The sequence below is a fragment of the Notamacropus eugenii genome, chromosome 5, assembly GCF_028372415.1.
Source record: "Notamacropus eugenii isolate mMacEug1 chromosome 5, mMacEug1.pri_v2, whole genome shotgun sequence".
Lineage (NCBI taxonomy): Eukaryota > Metazoa > Chordata > Mammalia > Diprotodontia > Macropodidae > Notamacropus > Notamacropus eugenii.
The window spans coordinates 432,899,939-432,920,440 of record NC_092876.1 but is presented as its reverse complement, the minus strand read 5'-3'; the positions used below and the strand labels follow the sequence as shown (position 1 = coordinate 432,920,440).

The 20,502-nt window shown below is 40.9% G+C and overlaps 1 protein-coding gene across 1 annotated transcript; it reads left to right on the top strand.

Moving 5' to 3' along the window:
- The first annotated feature begins 5,196 nt into the window (after positions 1-5,196).
- Positions 5,197-7,822, top strand: NYX (nyctalopin). Its single transcript, XM_072606956.1, has one exon. It carries the CDS (start codon positions 5,809-5,811, stop codon positions 7,405-7,407), a length of 1,599 nt encoding a protein of 532 aa, XP_072463057.1. The 5' UTR covers positions 5,197-5,808; the 3' UTR covers positions 7,408-7,822.
- Positions 7,823-20,502: the final 12,680 nt, after the last annotated feature.

Below are 20,502 nucleotides of genomic sequence, written 5' to 3'. Positions count from 1 at the left end.
GGAGGGCTGTGCAAGGTCACTAGCCTCACTTTCTCCTCCTGAGTCATCTGGGTCCAGTGGCCTGATTGGAGATGGCCCAGGATGCACTGGGAGACCCTGGCCCTTTCAGGCTAAGGTCTTATAGCATTCTCACTTTGAGTGAGATACACCCATTCAATGAATAGACTTCTTTAAGTAGTTGCTCAAGGGATGGTCCTGTTAATCAAAAAAAAAAAAAAATCAAACTGGGAGGAGAAGACCCTCAGGATTCCTGGGTAAAAGAGAAACTATTACTATTTAGTATTTAAATCCACTCTGTGCTAGGTGAGTGGGGACTTGCTGTCTAGTCTATGAGCTCCAGAGTGAATTGGGTTTGAGGCTTGATCTTTGAGCAGGAAATGTAGCCAGTAAACCCAGAGGAAAAAAGGCAGCTTTTGGGGGTGGAATGGAGGAGGAGGAGGAGGAGAGCTGCTACTCACTCACAGGTTGTGTTTGTCTTTTGTTCTTGAGGAGGACCATGATATCAAGATGATGACATGACTTGTAGTTGACTTTGCTTTGAGGGAGGGAGAGCTGCGCAAGGTTACCAACCTCACTTTCTCCTGAGCCATCTCCAGATTCAAGAGACTCATAAGGAATGCAAAATGAAGTACTTTTATTGTCTGTCAGTCAGTCAGTCAACAAGTGTGCACTTATTATATGCCAGGCACTATTCTAAGTTTATCATTCTTGGGATTCAAGGTAACCCCCCACTTTCCAGACCCTATACTTATTTCCTCATGTTCAGTATTTGGAAGTCAATCTTCCCCACACCAACCCAGAATCTCTGAGAAGGGAAGGTATGGAGGAGGGAAAGGTGATCTGTATGATAGCTTTCTTCAATTGCTTCACAAGTCAAGGAGACATTAACCTTGTTCTCCTGGGTCCCAGTAGGCAGAATTTCTAGTCTTCTTAGACATTCCTCCTCTCTACACATTCTATATCCAGACATTCCCATCTGTTTCTATTTGCTCTCCCTCACACATCTCCATCATGGTGTCTTTGCTCTACCTCTTTCTCAGGTCTGGAATGTTCTCCCTCTTCCCTTCTGCCTCTTAGAATCCCATGAAACTCATGATGGAATCACAGACTTCCAGGATTGAAAGAGATTTCAGAGGTTATGTAGTCCTACTCCCCCTCCTAACAGTATTTATTAATAATGAGCCTTTAAATGTGTATGTGTTCTTCCTTCGTTGCCAAAGAAGACCATGCCATCAGGGAAATGATGACACGACCTGCACTTGACTTTGTTTTGAGTGAGGGAGGGCTCTGCAGGTCACCAGCCTCACTTCTCCTCCAGAGCCATCTGAATCCAGTGATCAGATATTCCTCAGGATGACTGGAGATGACCCAGGATGAGGCAATTGGGGTTAAGTGACTTGCCCAAGGTCACACAGCTAGTGAGTGTCAAGTGTCTGAGATGAGATTTGAACTCAGCTCCTCCTGACTCCTGCACTGGTGCTCTATCCACTGTACCACCTAGCTGCCTCAAGCATTTAAATAGCTCTTTCAGGTTTGGAAAGTTCTTGGCCTGTGGTTGCTCACTTGATCCTCACACCAGCCCTTTAAGGCAGGAATTACTATTTTACAGATAAGGAAAATGAAATATAGAGAGGTCATGCATTACTTGTCCAAGGTCATGCAGCTGTAATTCTCAGATTTCAGGATTTGAACTCAGGTCTTTCTGACTCCACAACTAGTACTCTCCAATGCACAACCAAGCTGTCTCTACATGAAGGAAAAAATCCTCTAAAAATGCAAATTAGCTGAGGTATCCATCATGCTTTGCAGCTCTGAAGGCTTTTAAACAGTCTCCTATCTGTTTGGTGCTCTTACAGCTGTTTCCTTATACTCCCAATTCTCTAATTTTTAATAAAAATTTTTTATAACATGAAACTGTTCTCACATAAGCAAGGTATCCCGTCACAGAGTTAATAAAAGGATATGAGTTCTCACATCTATACCACAGATCATTTTCTTTTCAAAACAGTCCAAATCCCATCTGAAATTTATGCTTCTTCATACACGTATATTAACAGTGTATATTAAAGCAAGGTTCTTTTCTTACTTGTATTAACTATCAAAATAATCACCTGTAATAGTAGTTATATCTTATATCCCTTGACAATTAATATAAATATCTTCCTTCACATATTTTCTGACCTTTTTATCATTAAAATGTTCCATTTATCTTTTATCTTTTCTTTTTTTTAGTTTTCAACATTCATTTTTTATAAGATTTTGAGTTCCAATCTTTTGTCCTTCCCTCCCTCTCCTTTCCCTCCTGAAGACGGCAAACAATCTGATATAAGCTATACATGTACAATTGTATTAAATGTATTTCCACATTATTCATGTTGTGAAAGAAGAATCAGAGCAAAAGGGAAAACCCAAGAGGACGGAAAAAAAAAGAAAATAGGCTGTTTCAATCTGTATTCAGGCTCCATAGCTCTTCTCTGGATGTGGACAGCATTTGCCATTACGAGTCTTCTGGAATTGTCTTAGGTATTGCTGAGAAGAATGCTCCATTCATCTTAAAGGAGAGTGTGTTTTACATATAGGTCATGATCCCAGTTACCCAGATTCAAAAACATCTTAGCCCCCTCCTTCAATCATTCACTGATTTCTAAAATGTATTATATATGTATATTATACGTAAGTGTATGTATATAAGTATATACATACACATATATGTACATATATGTGTGTCTATGTGTATATATGTATGTGTGTGTGTGTGTGTATATATATATATATATATATATATATATATATATATATATATACATACACACATATGCATACATCCTTTTTTCTACACCCACAGGGCCACAACCATAGTTCACATTTTTATCACTTCCCAATTACTGTAATTGCTTTCCAATTAGTTTTTTTTGCCTCTCCTTGCCTCCTTCCTAATGTATCCATCACATAACTGCTAAAATAATTTTTCCAAGGCACAGGCACATGTCACTCCCCTGCTTAAAATCCTTCAGTGGTTCCCTATTATTTCTAGAATAAAATACAAAATTCTTAGCCTGGCTTTTAAGATCCTGTAAAATTTTCTACCTACTGTACTAAAGAGTGTTGTAAAAGCCTTAGTGTAGTTTAAAGCATACTACAGATACTATTATTATTGCTTAAAACCATATTAAGGCTGCTGGGGGACATCCTGTATTGCTCCTAGCACGCCCGTCATGAATTCTATGTTCCAGCCAAACGCAGCTCCTATCTCTTCCCAGAATTCTGCTGTCGTCACCCAGGTGCATTGGCAAGAGCTATTCGCAATACCTGCTATATGGTCCCTCCTTGTCTGTACTTCTCAGAATCCATCCTTATTTTTTTTATCAGTATATCACCTCAAGTGATGAGGCATCATATTTTAAGTGTTCCTTGATTCTCCAACTTGGAGGTATTCTCTCTCCCCTCAAATATTCCAAGAACACTTAGTCTGGATCTCCCCTTTCCCCCCATTACTCACTATTCCTGTACGTGATGCTCCCCAAACTCTGTTATCATGCAAACCCTTCTAGGGAGCAGTCGCTGTTTAATTTTTGTCTTTGTATCCCTAGCACCTAGCATGGTGCTCTTGCCTACAGTGGGCACTTAATAAATGTTTTTTTTGACTTGAATTGACTTGAAATGAAGACTGATCATAATAGCTGACTACAGTTCTTTAGCGCAGCAAGGAGGTGACTACACTACTGGTCTTGGAATCAGGAAGACATCTTCCTGAGTTCAAATCTGGCCTCAGATATTTGCTAGTTGGGGGACCTTGGGCCAGTCACTTAACCCTATTTGCCTCAGTTTCCTCATCTGTAAAATGAACTGGAGAAGAAAATGGCAAACCCCTCCAGTATCTTTGCCAAGGAAACCTCAAATGGAGTCACCAAGAGTGGGAAACGACTGAACAGCTACATAGTTCTTTAAGGCAGTGTTTCTCAAACAACAATCCAGAACTCCTGGGGATCCCCCAGATCTTCTCCAGGAGGTAAAAACTATTTTCGCAATAATACTGACATTTTAATTTCCAATGTGGTAAATGTCAATAGGTATAACTCACGTAAATAAAAGTTTGGTTTTTTTTCCTGACTTGGGTACCTGATTCCTCCAAGGGCTGCAGCAGACCTGAGCTATTTCCTTCCTTGGGGTCAGCCTTTTCTTACTATGAATATTTCACTTCAGTAAAGCTGGTTTTCATTACATTCTCTCTACATGACAATGTTCCTACCTGACTCTGGGTTCTGTCTTATGATGTTCCATCTTCCCTCGCAAATTCCAGATTTCGTAAAAACTACCTCAAGGCCTCACAGCAACCTTTTGTAGGTATTACTAGTAGCATATCTGTCTGAAAGCTACAACTCAGAAAGGTTAAGCAGCCCATGGTCACAGAGCTAGCAAGTGTCAGAGGTTTTCCTGCCCCCAAGTTTCACACTCAGTTGGAAGGAGTGGTAAGGACACAAAAGCCCCTAGAGAAGGGTATTGCTACTTCATCACCAATGGAAGTAGGCTTGGGATTCCGCACACATCCCCTGAAAGCCAACATTCCCTGTCCTGACACAGTAGGAGTAATAGATTCTCCCAGTGTTCGCTCTGGCACGGGCTCCAGCAATTGGCTAAAAAATAGACTCTTTTCTGGGTCCTGTTCTTGAGGTACAAAGCTGTGAACATTTAGGAGCATCCATTCTGCTCTCACTCTGTCTGAGGCAATGCAGGGGCTACAGAATCTGACTTAAAAGGAGTTAGGATGTAGTGCAGGAGGAAGGACATGTTATTTTTAAAAAGTTACTAAAGACATAAAGTTGATAAGTGTTCAGTGAATGTTAAGAGTAATTAGGGTCTTGGTGTGCGAGAGCCAGCTCCAACCTGCTTCAGAGCTCACTGTCACACTTACACCTCAGAAATCGGGAATTGCTACAAATAAGGGATTGATTTATTGTTTTACTGATTGCCTCGATTTAAGAAAATGTGAACCATTTAGATCAAATTTTAAAATATTTGTCCATACATCCTCCAATCTTCCCAGCTTAGTTGTTAAACTTTTACCACCAAACCCTCGTTCTGCTCTATAAACGTTGCTGGAGCAAATTTGAATTCAGTTTTTTTTTCCTTAAGCAAAGAGTAAGTTCAAGAGAAGTTTCTGTCTGGGGGGAGGGGGGAAATGGTTGAACTGCCAGGGAGTCATATGATGCTCTCCACTGTTCCATTACATGCATGGCTCAAGGAGATGCCTTCCTTTTTTCCAGGGTTGAACCAATTGGGTTAACTATAAAGAAATTATTCTTGGTGCAAGGAAAGTATCTAGAAAAGATTAGTTACACCTACTTTCCACAGCATGGGGCAGAGTGAGAGAGAGTAAAAATATAAACCCTTCCTCTCCTGCAATGACCCAGGAGGATCTTTTCACTTTATACAAAGAACACCTAACAGAGATCTTGTTACAGTAGGTTTCAAATAGGTGGAAGGGGGAGTGGGGATGGTAAAAAAGCATGAGCAAAAGGGTTGTTCAGTCATGTCTGACTCTCCATGACCCCATTTTCAGTTTTCTTGGCAGAGATACTGGAATGGTTTGCCATTTCCTTCTCCAGATCATTTTACAGATGAGGAAACTGAGGCTAGCAGGGTTAAGTGACTTGCGCAAGGTCACACCACTAGTAAGTGTCTGAGGTTGGATTTGAACTCATTGAAGATGAGTCTTCCTCACTCCTGGCCTGGCACTCTATCCACTGCACCACCTTGCTGCCCCAGAAGTATAGGGGTGGTAAATTGAAAAGTATTTTGGAGGGTACAATGGGTGCATCAGTTTATTTGGAAGATAAAACTAGAAAAGTGGATTGGATGCCAATGTTTGGACTTTATTTCATAGATCCGATTGGAAATGCTGAGGTTGTGATTCTCACCGACTGCTCATCTTTTTCTTTTGTCTCCTTCCTTTCTCTGTCCTCTTTGCCTGCTTCCTTCCCTTTCTACCCAACCCTCTACTGCTGCAAAGTGATCCTCTGCTTCCCCTGTGCCCACACCATCTGGGCATGTGTCCGCACCTGTCCCACTGGCTGCACCTGCACTCACGAGCGGAGCTGCTCCGTGCTGTGTGACAGGACGGGCCTCCTGCAGATCCCCAGCGAATTCCCCTGTGAGGCCTCCTTCATCAACCTAGACAAAAATGGCATCAAGTTCCTGGCAGAGCGGGCCTTTGGGACCCTGCCCTCCCTCCGACATCTGTCTCTGAATCACAACAATATTTCCTTCATCACTCCAGGGGCCTTCAAGGGGCTGCCTAACCTAGTGGAGCTGAGGATTGCTTACAATGAGGACATCCGCTACCTGCACACGAGGACCTTTGCTGCCCTCCGACGCCTGGTCAGGCTGGACTTGGCGGGCTGCAACCTGTTCAGCATCCCTGACCGCATCTTTGTGGACCTCCCTGCTTTGCAGGAGCTCTCCTGCTTCCAGAACCATTTCCGTCGGGTGCCTGGGGCCGTCAGGGGAATGGAGAACCTGACGCATCTCTACCTGGAACGAAACTGGATTGAGGCCGTTGCCTACAACTCGCTGCAGGGTCTAGGCCGGCTGTGTTCTCTGAGTCTGCAAGACAACAGGATTAGTGTGGTGCACGCGGGAGCATTCCAGGACTGCCAGAGGATGGAGTACCTCTACCTGAATGACAATTTCCTTCACAGTCTCCCGGGGAGCTCCTTTGAAGGGCTGAGCCACCTGAAGTTGCTCAACCTTGGGGGCAACGCCCTGAGCCATGTTTCTAGGGCCTGGTTCAGTGACCTGGTGGAGTTGGAAGTGCTCTACCTGGACAGGAACAGGATACAGTACATTGAAGAGGGGGCCTTTGAGAACCTCACCAGCCTCTTGGCCCTGCACCTCAACAGCAACAACCTCACCTTGCTGCCCCTCTCTGTCTTCCAGCCTGTTTACTTCCTGGGCCATCTCTACTTGTTTCGGAACCCGTGGCACTGTGACTGCCAGATGGAGTGGCTCAAGGAGTGGATGGAGAGCTACAGTCTTGTCAGGGACGTCACCTGTGCCTCCCCATCTTCGGTGGCCAGTGGAGACTTGAGCATGGTTGACTTTCACCGATCCCACGAAGGGCTTTGCCTGGACCCTGAGGAACTGAACTTCACCACCTCCAGTGAGGCCCCTTCGGAGGGGCCTCCCTCGGCCACTGAGAGCAAGTTCAGCAGCCTCATCTCCAAGCTCTTGTCTCCAAGGGCTCCACCGGAGGAGGGGACAAACGACACTGAGGCCTTGGTCAACAGCTCTCTGCTGGACAGCCTTTCTTCAGGCCTAGAAGAAAGATGGGGAAACAAGGTCTTCTCATTCTGGGCCACTCTTCACCTATTTCTCTGTGACCTAGTGACAAGACTGAATGTGGAATGAGTTCACAAGGCATCGTGGGAAAGCAGATTATTAGCCATTCAAAATAGCACTGGTCCTCAGATTGCTTAGAAATTGACCTCTGGTTGGTAGCAGATTGCTGGTACTGGGGACAAGGCAAGAAGGGGAGAAGATGCTGGAGAGATAGAAACCTGGGAAATGCTGTTCTGACCACCTTCCACCCTCAAAGACCAATATAAACTTAGCAGCTGGAACAGAGAAGAAGATGAACATAGTTTAGTGTTCAGTGTTTTACCCTGGGTGGCCTTCTGCATAGATGACACATATTAGTTGTTGCTGATTCGTGTCTGATGCTTCATGACCATGACCTGTCAGCGCTGTCCATGGGGTTTTCTTGGCAAAGATCAGGAGTAGTCTGCCATTTCCTTCTTTAGGGGAGTAAGGCAATCAGAGGTTAAGTGACACACAGCTAATAAGTATCTGAGGCTGGATTTGAGCTCAGATCTTCCTGACTCCAGGCCCAGGGCTCTATCCACTGCTACCAAATTGCCTCCCATGATACACACACACATACACTCACACATATACACACACACACATATATATACACACAATATATGTATTATACAAACATATACTATGTGTGTGCATACATGTACACACACATACATACATATAATATACATGCATATATATTATATGTGTGTATATATATGTACACACACATATGGCAGATTGCCCATGAGACATAGTTGGAGAACTTTCAAAAAGTACCCCTCTCCCAATAACGTCTCCCTCACTTAATGGTTTTAGGGTCTGCAATTCCCACAATAGGAGATATTTTCTTTAGGACTAAACATTGCCCTCCCTTGGCTTCTCTTTGGAAGAAAACCAATACTTCTGGGAGAGGCAGTACATTATGTCCCTAACACCTTAGTATAAATTAATTAGTTTGCTGTCCTTCCTGAAATGGGGAGGGGGAAGCTGGTGTGGTACTGGAGGTAGGGGTACTGGAATGACTGGCTGGGGGAAGGCACAGAAAGGATAATTAGGAGGGTATTGATGGTGAATCACATTTGACTTACAATTTGGGGTAGACCACAAAAGAACTGCCAAGTAGATAGGAAATTCCGTCTTTTAATAAGGGAAAGGGGATGGGGGCAGAGTCTTGTCCTTTGCATATTTTGATACTCACCAATTACAGAGAATATATTGCATTCCCACTAGTTGGGAAATGGTAACTTAGAGAAATTTTCATTCCTTGATATTTGATTATGAGGAGGAAGTCAGACTGCCTAGTGAGTACTGAAAGCCAGCTCTGCACTTGCCCCACCCCTTCACCCCCATCGTAGGGCTATTCATGGCTTTTCCCCAACCCTTCAACATCAATTTTCAGGAATAGAAAAATCCAGTAGTTGGAATGAGAATGGACATAAGTGGGCTGCCCTTGAATAATTCCCGGATCTTGTAACAGCACATCCTGTGGTTTTCAGTTTCACGTTTCAGGCACAGACTGAAGAGGGGAGGCTTTGGAAATAATATACTCAGGCTGAGTGACCATCCTTCCTCATGTCTGCTTTCGAAGAAGGAAGATCAAAAGTTTCCCACAGGTCATTCCCCCAAAACACCATCAGAGGCTCCTGAGCTGAATGTCCTTGTGTTCTGTTTATTCAAAGTAGAAGAGGAGCCAGATCAGTTAATCAGTCAATCATCAAGGATTATTAAGCCCCTACCATGTGCCAGGCACTGTGTTTAGGTCAAGGGATTAAAAAAAGAGGTAAAAAATAGTCCATGTCCTCAAGGATTTTACAATCTAATGAATTACCAGGTGCCTGAAAAAATGCAAATACGATTTTGGGTTTCCAGGATATTTACAAATTAAGATTAAGTAATCTTCTTAATGTATTGGATTCTTCTTTGTATAACGAAAAGCTGTTTTTCAAGGCCCCATCTAGCTTTGTATATCTCACAGCTATAGGGTTGAGCTGAGGAATGTCTAAAGGAAATAGTGTTTCATCCAGCCATTGGAAGTCTAGTACTAGAATTCTTTAAAAGGGTTATTAATTGATCATGCATTTTTAATAGCTTGTTTTTCTATAGCTTACTACATCAAAAATTATGTTGCATAAAACTTAAATGCTGAAGGTTAACTTTATGTTTTCAATACATTTCCAAGTCTTATTTTTCATGTGCAAGAATCAATGGAGGTCAGAAAAACCATCTATTCTAACCATACACTATCAGAAGCTGTGGGAGGGAGGGGTGGAGTGATGGGGGGGCCTGTTTTTTGCATCTTTGTAACCATGGAAGTGCAGGAACCTCTCAGTCTAGATTGCCAAGGAGCAGAATGTCATCTGGAGAAAAACGGTTTTCATTACTTTTGACCCCAGAGGGTTTGCAGTATCAACTTTAATATGTTTTCTTGGTCCTGGCTGGCTGGCTGGCTGTCTTGCTTTTTAGATACTGTTTTTATGCTGGAAGTTTTTGAATGAGTATCAAAACCTAAAGATCCTCCTGGGAGACCTTTTTTTTTTTTTAATAAAGTTAACCAGAATTCCTGCAGAATTATGGGTAAAATGGGCCATATAACAACGAATCATGAACAGCCTGGAATGAGCTTTTAGTGAACCATAAGCCATTATGAGTTTGAGCCTGGAGGAGAAAGCATTCCTAGTTTCAGGTATTAATTTTTTTCAGGCTATTCTGGTGCCATTTTGTACCTTGATGATGGAATACTAATATGTTCAGGACACTAAGTCTTCAAAAAATGTCATTAAATCTATAATTGTTAACAATGACAAGAACATTGAGTGGGAGATGTGGGAGGAGGAAAACTGGGGAAAGAACCATTAGAAAATGCCCTCCTGAGGTCAAGTACCACATCTTGACATTTCCACTATACCAGATTTCTCAAGAGAAAGAAAAGAAAACATGGAGAGAAAAGGTTCATATTTCATGCATTACCAACAGTTCCCTTCCCACTTCCACAGCCTCCCAGAGGGTGAGAGCCAGATTGGCCTTAGTTTTCTTTCCTAGATTATTTTTATAAGATCTAGTCATCTCAATATAAGCAGTGTCATAGTGACATAGTTTTGATATATGTTTCTAATAGACAGGGTCTAAAAAAACCACAAAGCAAAATGAAACTCATCCTAGGATGGTGACAGTCCAAATCTTTGGAGCCCTAGAAGCTCAGCGCAGTTATCTCTCCATTTCCTCATGCATCTAGGCCACGTGGGAGAGGTTATGTGTGTATAAAAGGGGCTATGTTGGGGAGAGGAGAAAGTACCATTTTGGTAGATTTGGGTCCCAGACCAGATCAATGCTTTGGACCTTACTTTCATTTGTGATTTAGCTAGACAGAATTTTGAAAAGCTCGGGGACGCATCCGTACAATCACTTTAAAGAAAATTCTCTAGAATCTCTCCCACTCCCCAAAAGAAAGCACATTTCACTGATGACTCTGATAGGGTATAGAGTCTCAGGAGTGGGAAACCTGTGGCCTCGAGGCACCACCTTATTCGGTGAAGTTTAGAGTTAGTCAAAGGGCTGCACTTGAGGAACTAGAAGACCACATGTGGCCTTGAGGCCACAGGTTCCCCACATGTGGATAGACAATCTATGTAATTGTCTTATGGCCAGACTAATTGAAATTGTAGCAGAGACAGGTCAGAAGGACTAGATAACCTAGTCCTTTCAAACTCTATTTTTAGATTCCATAAGCGTAAGAGTAGCTATTTGTAAATTCTAATATGGAACAGTAGAAAAATTTATTCGTGATATTAGAGAAAATGGGTTCAAATCCTTCCTCTGTTACTTATTTATTACCTACGTAATAGGCAATTCACTCCATTTTTCTAGATCCTGGTTTCTTTCTCTGTAAAGTGAGTATTCATTCATCTGGATGACCTCTGAGGTTCCTTCTACATTGAAATCAATAATTCTGTGATCCCTAACCTGAGAATATAGGAAGGTGGACAGCTTGCTTATTTGACAGATCCATGTGGATTTCTTTGTAAAGGTTCGATTTTTTATTTATTTTCAGGGATTCAGGGGTTCAGCAGAAAAGCATAGGACCACCTTTAAAGAAACTGTTTTATTTAAACCCTCCTTATTAATGAGATCCAGAGAAGCAAAAGTAAAAATTCAGAATATAAAAATGAATTGAGCATTGACCAAGACTTAATACTAATGTTAACATTGTATTGAAAACTTACAAGTTAAAGTGCTATTTCCAGGGCACTCAATTAATGAATGTTAGGTTCCTGTGGAGACTTTGCAGAATCTTGCAAGTTAATTAATATTAATGTGAATAACTTTGAATGACTTATTGTCTCTTACGCCCAAACCCATTATGAAAATCTCCAGTGGAATGGAAAACAATGACAGCTGAAATATATTTCTACTGTGTCTCTTCTCAGTTGCTGTGGGTCTTCAGGGGTTTGCTGGCTAATTCCTCTGGAATCCAGATAAGGTAGTTGAATGAATAACAAGATATAGAACCTTGGTCTGGGCAGAAAAGTTGTTCTTTCGTAGTTTTTCAGTCATGTCTGAATCTCTGTGACCCCAATTTTTTCTTGGCAGATATATTGGAGTGGTTTGCCATTTCCTTCTCCAGCTCTTTTTACAGATGAGGAAACTGAAACAGAGTTAAGTGACTTGCCCAGGATCACACAGCTAGTACGTATCTAAGGCTGAATTTGAACTCAGGAAGATAAGTCTCCTTGATAGCAGAACTGGCACTCTGCGCACTATAGCATCACCTAGCTGCCTCAGGCAGGGAAGAGGACACCCTGACTTAGCTCTTTGAGATTTGTTTCTTAAGGTTACTGATGTTTTGAATGTTCCTCACTCATTTCTTAAAAGCAAAAAGTTTATTGTCTTTTGATTTTTTACACTATTTCCAACTATACTCTTTCCACCCCTCCAATCATTGACTCTTTCCTTGTAACAAACAAAACCAGTTCAGCAAAATCAGTTGAGTAAGAACTACACGCAGCACATGCCAAATCCTGCACCTGCAGTCCCCCGTCTATCCATTGAGAGGAGGAAATTGTTCTTTTATTTATTTAACTTTCCTTGATTTTACTTTTTTAAAAAAAGTTTCCTTTTTATTATTACGAAGTTGACACACATATTTCCCCAGAGAGAAAATATAAAAAGCCTATGTATGAAACCTTGAATCTCCACTAGGTAAGTTTGGTGTTTTTTCCTTTCTGTATATTTCAAATTTTACATGGTAGTTCCAACGTTGCCTTGTTTGTCTCTGTCTCCTGAACTTTCTCATATTCTCTTCTGTTTATTTTTTTAAATGATTCATGGATGTTTCTTTCTTTCTTTTCTTTTCTTTTTTAGTATCACTCTCACTATCCTACCCCCAAAGAAAAGTCCTGAGATCCCAGTGTTGACTTGTTTTTGTATGTGCTTTCTCCAGTTTTTGGATATTCATCTAGTATTAAGAAAGCTTACCCCCAGGGGGTCTAGAAACTCTTCTTTTTCAAGATAAAAAGATAGAGTCGAGGAGATTTTGCTTAATGTATTTTTTGACCCCTGTAAATTAATATCCCAAACTTAGAAGCTGCCTTCCATTAAAAAATGGTAGCCATTCAGTAGTGTCAGATAGAGCCGTACATACTATTTATACTTCTGGTTTTACTGATATATGGCTGATGATCTCTGGGATTAATATAAGTGACAGTCTTAGAGAGTTGCAAGACCAAAAAGTCAGTAATCTGCTTCATCCCATCCATTGAACAAGTTTTGTATACCTCCATTTCCTTTTTTGGGAAAAAAATGTCGCTTACCTCCTTGGGTTGTTATGAGGAAAAATAACAAAATAATTGTGAACCACTTGTAAGCACAATGCAGAATACCACTTAGTGGCCTAAAAAAGGAAAGAGAAACTTCATTCATTCAAGGGATGGAAAGAGTGCCTTGTTGCCAATAGAGTTTTGCTAATTAAGAGAAAATAGGCAGCTGAGCATATTTTCCTATAAGGCATTAATTTCTGAAGTGTTGTTCCAACCAGGGTTAGAGAAGCACATCTGGCAAACTCCTGGAATGCCAGTAATTGTCAGGGATTCCAGGCCATTGCTGCTCCTTCCTTTGTCCCTAAAAAGTTTTGTTTTTTTTTAAAGAGTGGTTTTCCCTCTTAACCAGTCACTGTCCATTGTAGGCTTTTCCCCAGTCTCTTGAAGAAGTGATTAAAATCAAATTATTAATTAATTAATTAAAATAAATTTATAAATAAAATTATAAATTAAAATAAACAAAATAAGATGAAATTATTAATTAAAATGAGATTATAACAACTACCAGAAAGCTCTAAAACTGAGCTAAAGCTATAATATATATCATTATGTCAATACTATTTAATAATAGTGTTCCTGTGGAACTAATTGTCCCCTCTAATGTTGTGTCACCTGTCCATGTTTTCCCCAGAACCCGTTAATAGTACTTGACAGGATATGCCTGTATATTTCTCAGTTTCCTCCCCTTCCTCTCAGTATTTTACCTCAATCAAGAAATTTGCCTCGATTAGGTAACATAATTTTGGGAAGCAGAGAACAAGCCCTCTGGAAGATGCAGTGAGAGCATGGGTGAAGTGTGCTGTGAGAGGGGCCTTAGGCCCCCTAGCACCTTGCCAAGAGAAGTCATAGCAGGGATAAGTAAGTGGGGAGTCATGATGGTGGGAGCAAGCAGTGGAAAGAAGCAAAGGGGGAAAGTGAAGGTGAAAACAGTCTTGGCCTTTTTCACAGTTTGCCTTGTGCTGGGCCTACTCTCAACAAGCAGTTCTATACTTTCCAGATGGCACCTTTGGAACAAAGGTACGAAAGCTGAGAAATCAGCGCATGTCCCATAACTTTGAGGAGGGTGGAAATGAAGGGCAAGATTCTGGACCGAGACAGGAAAGACGAGCAAGAAAAGGTGTTCTTTCTGTTAACATCACATACCTTCTTGGTATAAACGATAGGCTGCCCTCCTAAAATGAGATGGAAGGGAAGGGAAAGGGAATTGGACAGGTTGAAAAACTGTAAATAAAAATTCACATGCATTTATAGGATTCCTTCATGTTTTAATTGAATAGACAACTTAATAGAACATAAAGAATCCTGGAGAGTTCTCAAGGAGTCAGAAAAATTGGAGTTTGAGTTCCAGACCTCAAAGGAAATAGAGCTAAGAGCTATGACGCCTTGTAGCCAAGACTAGGAGAAGCAATCAAGGCCAAAATAAGGTGTTGGGGGTCTAGATCACCATCTGTGATTAAAAAACCAAAACCAAACCCGAGCCCAAACAAATACTTTTGTGTCATCATTATTTGCTCATCTCTGTAAAGGGCGATATAATTTCAGCAGGGCATACAGTGACAGGATCTCTTACAATGGAAAACGGAAATAAAATTTGCTTAAAAAAATCAGATTGCAATCTAGTCTTAAAACTTGGTCTGCCCCTGCTGCCTCTGTCATCCTTGGCCAAAGAGGCCCAGAACAGTTAGCTCTGCTTTCCTTGCCTGCCTAGTTTGAGTATACATAACTGGGGTAGGGAGGGAGTAAGGCGATGCTGAGAAACGCTGTGAAGCCCAGTGGGCCATCCTATCTTGTCTAAAGAGGGTGGCCAGGGGAGGGCCTGTTCTATTGCAAAGCTCCCTCAATATCCTGCTGAGATAGACAGGAAGAAGGCAAAAAAGAGAACTCCCCCACATTATTCTCTCATCTTTCTTTAGGGGGATGGCCCTTTTGGCATGAAAGAATACCCCATTAGGAAGGAAATAATATCTAAAAGATGTGACTTTTGGGGAGGAGAACAGTATGCCTCTTACCTCTGCCAACATGTCAACATTATAAAATAAATACCTGCATGTCACAGATGGTGGAATTTTCTAGCATTAAAAATAAATGTATTTATAAAGAGTAATTTGGGAAAAGTGGCCCTTATTCCACTCTCATGTGTTATGGCCTAGGTTAGGGCTCACTCCTTCTAAGTTCTAACTGTAGCTTGTGGTGGGAAAGAGACAAAAAGAAACAAAGGTGAGAGATAATGATTTTGTGATTGTTTGGAAAAAGCAACGCTGATAGCCTGGAAAATTTAAGAGCCCTCCCAGAGGTGAAAGCCAGCACTAGTGTGGAGAATTCCTTGGAGTCCAGCTGGAAGGGCTGCCATCACTTACCTTGTGACAGTGGGTTTAATATAGAGAACTTGAGCATTTTAAGTTACAGTGTTCTCCATGTGTGTTCTTGCTCTTCATATATGACGTTTCCAAGGAAGTGTGTGCCTTCTGAGATGGTCAAATGGAATCAGACCATCAAAAATAACACTTGTCTTTGGGAGGCAGTGGTGGATAGAGTGCTGGATTTGGAGGTGAGTGGGGGGAAGTGACTGGCATTCCAATAAATGGCCTTGTTGCTTTCTATTTGTATGGCCTTGGGAAAGTTACTAATTCTACCCCTCTGAGCCTCTCCTCCTATGTAAAATCAAAGGGTTGAATTAGATGACCACTAAGATCCATTCTTGCTCTAAACTCACTGGACAACCTGCCATTGTGATACTTTCATTGGCATAAAAGAGCAGGTGTGACCTGGCTCCAATGGAGCCTTTGCAGCTCCCAGCCCCATCCCACCACCCCCATCCCACAGTTCATTTACCTACTTTTGGGTCTTGTCCTGGGGCAGAGAAGCCCAGATTGGAAGATGAGCCAATCCTCAGCTCAGCCCTCCATTCTCTAGCTAGCCCAGCCTGAGCCTCATTCTATCCCGCCCTCCAGTGGGACACCTGGCCTGGCCAGCTTTCCTTTTGTGGCACACACTTCACCACGCCCTGCTTTCTACTTCTTGTTTAGAGTCTAATTGATTCATTTTCAAATACGGGGCTCAAGAGAGGCATAAAAAGGTGAACAGGAAGAGAAAAGAAAAAGAAACCTTGTTATTTAATATGGGCAGACTATTTAATCCCTATATGGGCATTACCTCCCTCTAAGTGAGTACCTGAAAAGGCCAGCCTAAAAGGCCAGGGTCTCCCATTGCATCCTGGGCCATCTCCAGTCATCCTGATGAATATCTGGTCACTGGACCCAGATGGCTCAGGAGCAGAAAGTGAGGCTGGTGACCTGCACAGCCCTTCCTCACCCAAAACAAAGTCAAGAGCAAGTCATGTCATCATTTCTCTGATGTCACGGTCTACTCTGAAAACAAAGGACCAACACAGACAGACAATCGTTACTACCATTGCTGTGGGGGATGGTGCAGCCATCTCCTGGGTAGGGCTCTAATAGCAATCCCTGCAATTTCCCAGAACAAATTTTCCTTTTCTGGCAACCACTTGCTGAGATGTCATTGTTTCTCCCCATGAGAAGAAAGTGAGGATAGGGTCAGTGTCATTTCTGTATTTATATGCCCAGCATCTAGTACAGGGCCTGCTACAAAGGAGACCCTTAATAAATGCTTTATTGAGTAACTGAATAATTGCTTTATTTATTTATTCCACTATAGGAATGGCCAAGCTATACAACAATAGTTAATGACTATTGTGTACGTATGACTTTAAGGTTGGCAAAGAGGTTTACAAGCATCTAATTTTATCCTCACAACCACCTTGGGAGGTATGTGCTGTTACTATTCCCATTTGACAGATGAGGACACTGAGGCACAGAGTGGTTAAGTGACTTGCCCAGGGTGGTGACATAGCTAGTACCTGAAGAGGATTTCAGTTCAAGTCTTCTTCGCTCCAGTTACAGGCATCATTATTATTTGGCAAGGTTCAGGGCAAGCAGTAGTAGAAAGCTAGGAGAGTCCTGGGGATTAACCAATAAATCTGGAAATGTCTTTATGAAATATATATATGTCTAGTGGCCAGCAGCATTACATATCTGTGCTGATATTAACTGGAACTCATTTTGGGGTCCTACACCTGAATCAAACCAATTATCCAGCACTTCAATGTTACCTCCCGGAATTTCCCTCCTCTTGTCCTTTCATCTAGTACTGACTCTCTGCATTACCAACTCTCTGCATATACCTGCTATACTTAAAAAGAATGGAGCTGAAATCTGCTGTACATTATGCTAGGTTAACAATAATTCTAATGTTGTGGTATCAGAATTTGCTCTTCCAGTGTTCATGGGACAGTGCTTGGAATGATTCAGTCAAATCACTAAAGTGGGGCAAAAATGAGAAATATACAGAAACGTAAACATTAATATTCATATTTTAACCTAACTACTAATGTTCAGCATAGGTCCTTCATACCACAAGGTACAGAAAATAAATCAGGACAGTGGCTATGTGTCTTGTTTTATATGTATAAGCAAACTAATTCTAGTAGAAGCAAAGTGACATACAAATGTTTGGGGAATTTCCTCTACAACCTGGAAGGAGGTGAAATTAGAAAAAAAAAATCCAAACACTTTGTGGCTAGATTTGGCCATAATTCGTGTGCCATTTCCATTTGTATGTACGTATTTGTATTTTTTTTATACTGCTCTTGATGCTGATTCCTAAAATTTTGAGAACCAAAGCAATTCAAGAACTAAAAATATTCTCTTTTTTGAACATGATTCTCTAGGACTGCAATGGGGCAAAGGCGTCAGGCTTGAGTGTGGTACAATAAAGAGTCTGGGGTTGAAATTCTGCTTCTGCCACTTACTAGGTGACTGAGTCATTCAATCTGTCTGGAACACAATTTCCTTACCCGTGAAGCTGGAAAAAATACTTTTTCTATTGTCTGACAGTATCAAAATCACAGAGAGCTGTGAAAATTAAGTGTGATAATATATGTAAAATATTTTGTAAACTTTGAAGTGTCTTTATTAGTACTATCTGTCTTCATGGAGCTGATATATTGTAATGGAAAATATACCTTGTTTGTAAATTAACACACATTGGTAAAACTGGTGTCTGTTGCATATATATTTTAAAAATGGAAATGAATAAGAGCATGGCTTATTTGGGTGAGTCACATGGTGGATCTTTTTGTAAAGTAAAGCAAATAATCTCTACTTTATTAATTTCATTAGAGTGAGTCACAGTAGAACTGTTAGTAGGTTATTCCTGTTGATCTCTGTGAAGTTTTATTTATGTATAGAAATACGAGACTATTAAAATTCATATAATCACACTGTGCTCCTTAAGAGCATGGATTGTTTCATTTTTTTGACTTTGTATTCCCAAGGTTCAGTAGGGCCTGGCACATAGTAGGTGCTTAATAAATGCTTATTGATTGATGGATGGAATAAGAAATACCTGTACAGAATAAGAAACTAGAACTTCTTTCTCAGACTTTAGGCTGAGGACTGAATTAAAATGCACCCATAAATATACAAAAGACCTCGTTGTTAAGTAAAGAACAACAGTTCTGGATGTTTTTATAGAAGAAAAACCCTTGAGGCATTCCATAAAAAACCTGAAGCCAAAGTAGACATTCTTGACTCAATAGTCCTTACATCGCTAAAGTCAATCTTTTTTCTATTTTTATATGATGTTGTAATTGTAGTAAAGAACCTGGAGCTATTTTAAATTTGTATCAAATTGACAAATGACTGGAATATAACAGCTCTTAAAGATGGAAATTTTGTAATGGCAATGAGGCAAGAAGACACGTACGCAGGTGTTACTAGTGAAGTCGGATGAGATACTCTTTTGGGAGCTGCCAAGATAACTTCTCTTTGTTCCCAGGCACTTTGATAGCAATTTCTGCTGCATTTTCATACCTGTCTGTACATGCTAAAATTAGAACAGAGTAGGTCTTGTTAAAATCTACCAGGCTGCTTCTTCTGATCCCTCTTAGGATTTTTGCCTGTGATGTGAACAGACAATTGGTTTTTCGTGTTTTATACAGTTTATTCATACGTTTTTGTTCTCTCCAACTTTGAAATGACAAAAGCCCATTTCTACGGTTTCCCATAACACAGCATCCTACAGGTATGTATATTCTACAAATAATACTATGGAGTTTCTCCTCTTCCCTTCTCCACACAATAGATAATTTTATAGGGTTCATTAACTCATTTACTTCTCACATCCTTTACATCAGCTTTAAGTTTACTCTGACAATAGGTCAAAAAAATTGGGAAGGGAGGGTTGGTATGCTGCTAAGGCATGTAAATAGACACACATAGAAAAAAAGCAGGACATTTACAAAGAATCTGGACCTTTTAAATTCCTTCATCGTCCAAGTGCTGAAGGACATCTCCTGCACAAATGCTATTACATACTAAGGCATTGCTGTACCCTGTAAATACTTACAATTGGATACGGTGAAATTTACAATAACCGTTAACATCTCGCTCTTTTATCACTGAGACAATACTTCAAAACCTTTTATAAAAAGGTAATAATACATAGAGAAAAAAGAACATGTTGGTAAAATCTTATGAAAAACAACCCAAGAATTGGGTTTGCAATTGCCACACGCCTTAATTGCAATTCAACAAACATGATGTTGTGTTCCTAGCACATAGGAATTGTGCTACCATAACATGTCACCCTGCCCACTGCACACAGTGGTTCCCCCTGGTACAGATGACATTTTGGGAGACTCTTGAGACTGTAAATAAATCCCCCCAAATTCCTTCTCTTTTAAAAAAAGGTGGGGTCGCTGTGAAGGAGCTTCTATTTCGATTCCCAAGTATAACTCTTGTTAACACAGATGCATTTCCTCCTGGTCTAGAGATAAAATCAGTCCAACATCTTGATTATTTTGTAAGACCCAGTGAAATCAGTGGCCACTTGTGCAAACCAGAGATAAGTGAGATAACTCACACAAAAGTAAACCGAGTCCCAGGGTTAAGAGGGGACAGCGGTGAGACATACATGTGTCTATATGTTTAAACACACACCGGTCGTTAGGGAGGTGCACTTGGGATCAGAAACAGAGCCTCTTGCATGGTGACTAAGAACCTTCTCTTTTCTTTTGCTGAGTCCATTCACACAGGTGCAAAACAGTGATGAGGTGTTAGGTGAGTGGTGATGGAAGATCTCTAGGTGGTAAAAAGCAGGACTTTTCTTCCCACTCAGAGATAGTATGTCTACACAATGATATATATATATATATATATATATATATATATATATATAGGACTGCCTAAAAGATTGTTAGGAATTGTGTAAACTGTTGCCTTTCTTATTAATTCTAAGGACACATTTT

What these genes read in the sequence shown, in the direction of transcription:
- NYX (XM_072606956.1), top strand. Translation starts at nt 5,809, where the DNA reads ATGGGTGCATCAGTTTATTTGGAAGATAAAACTAGAAAAGTGGATTGG.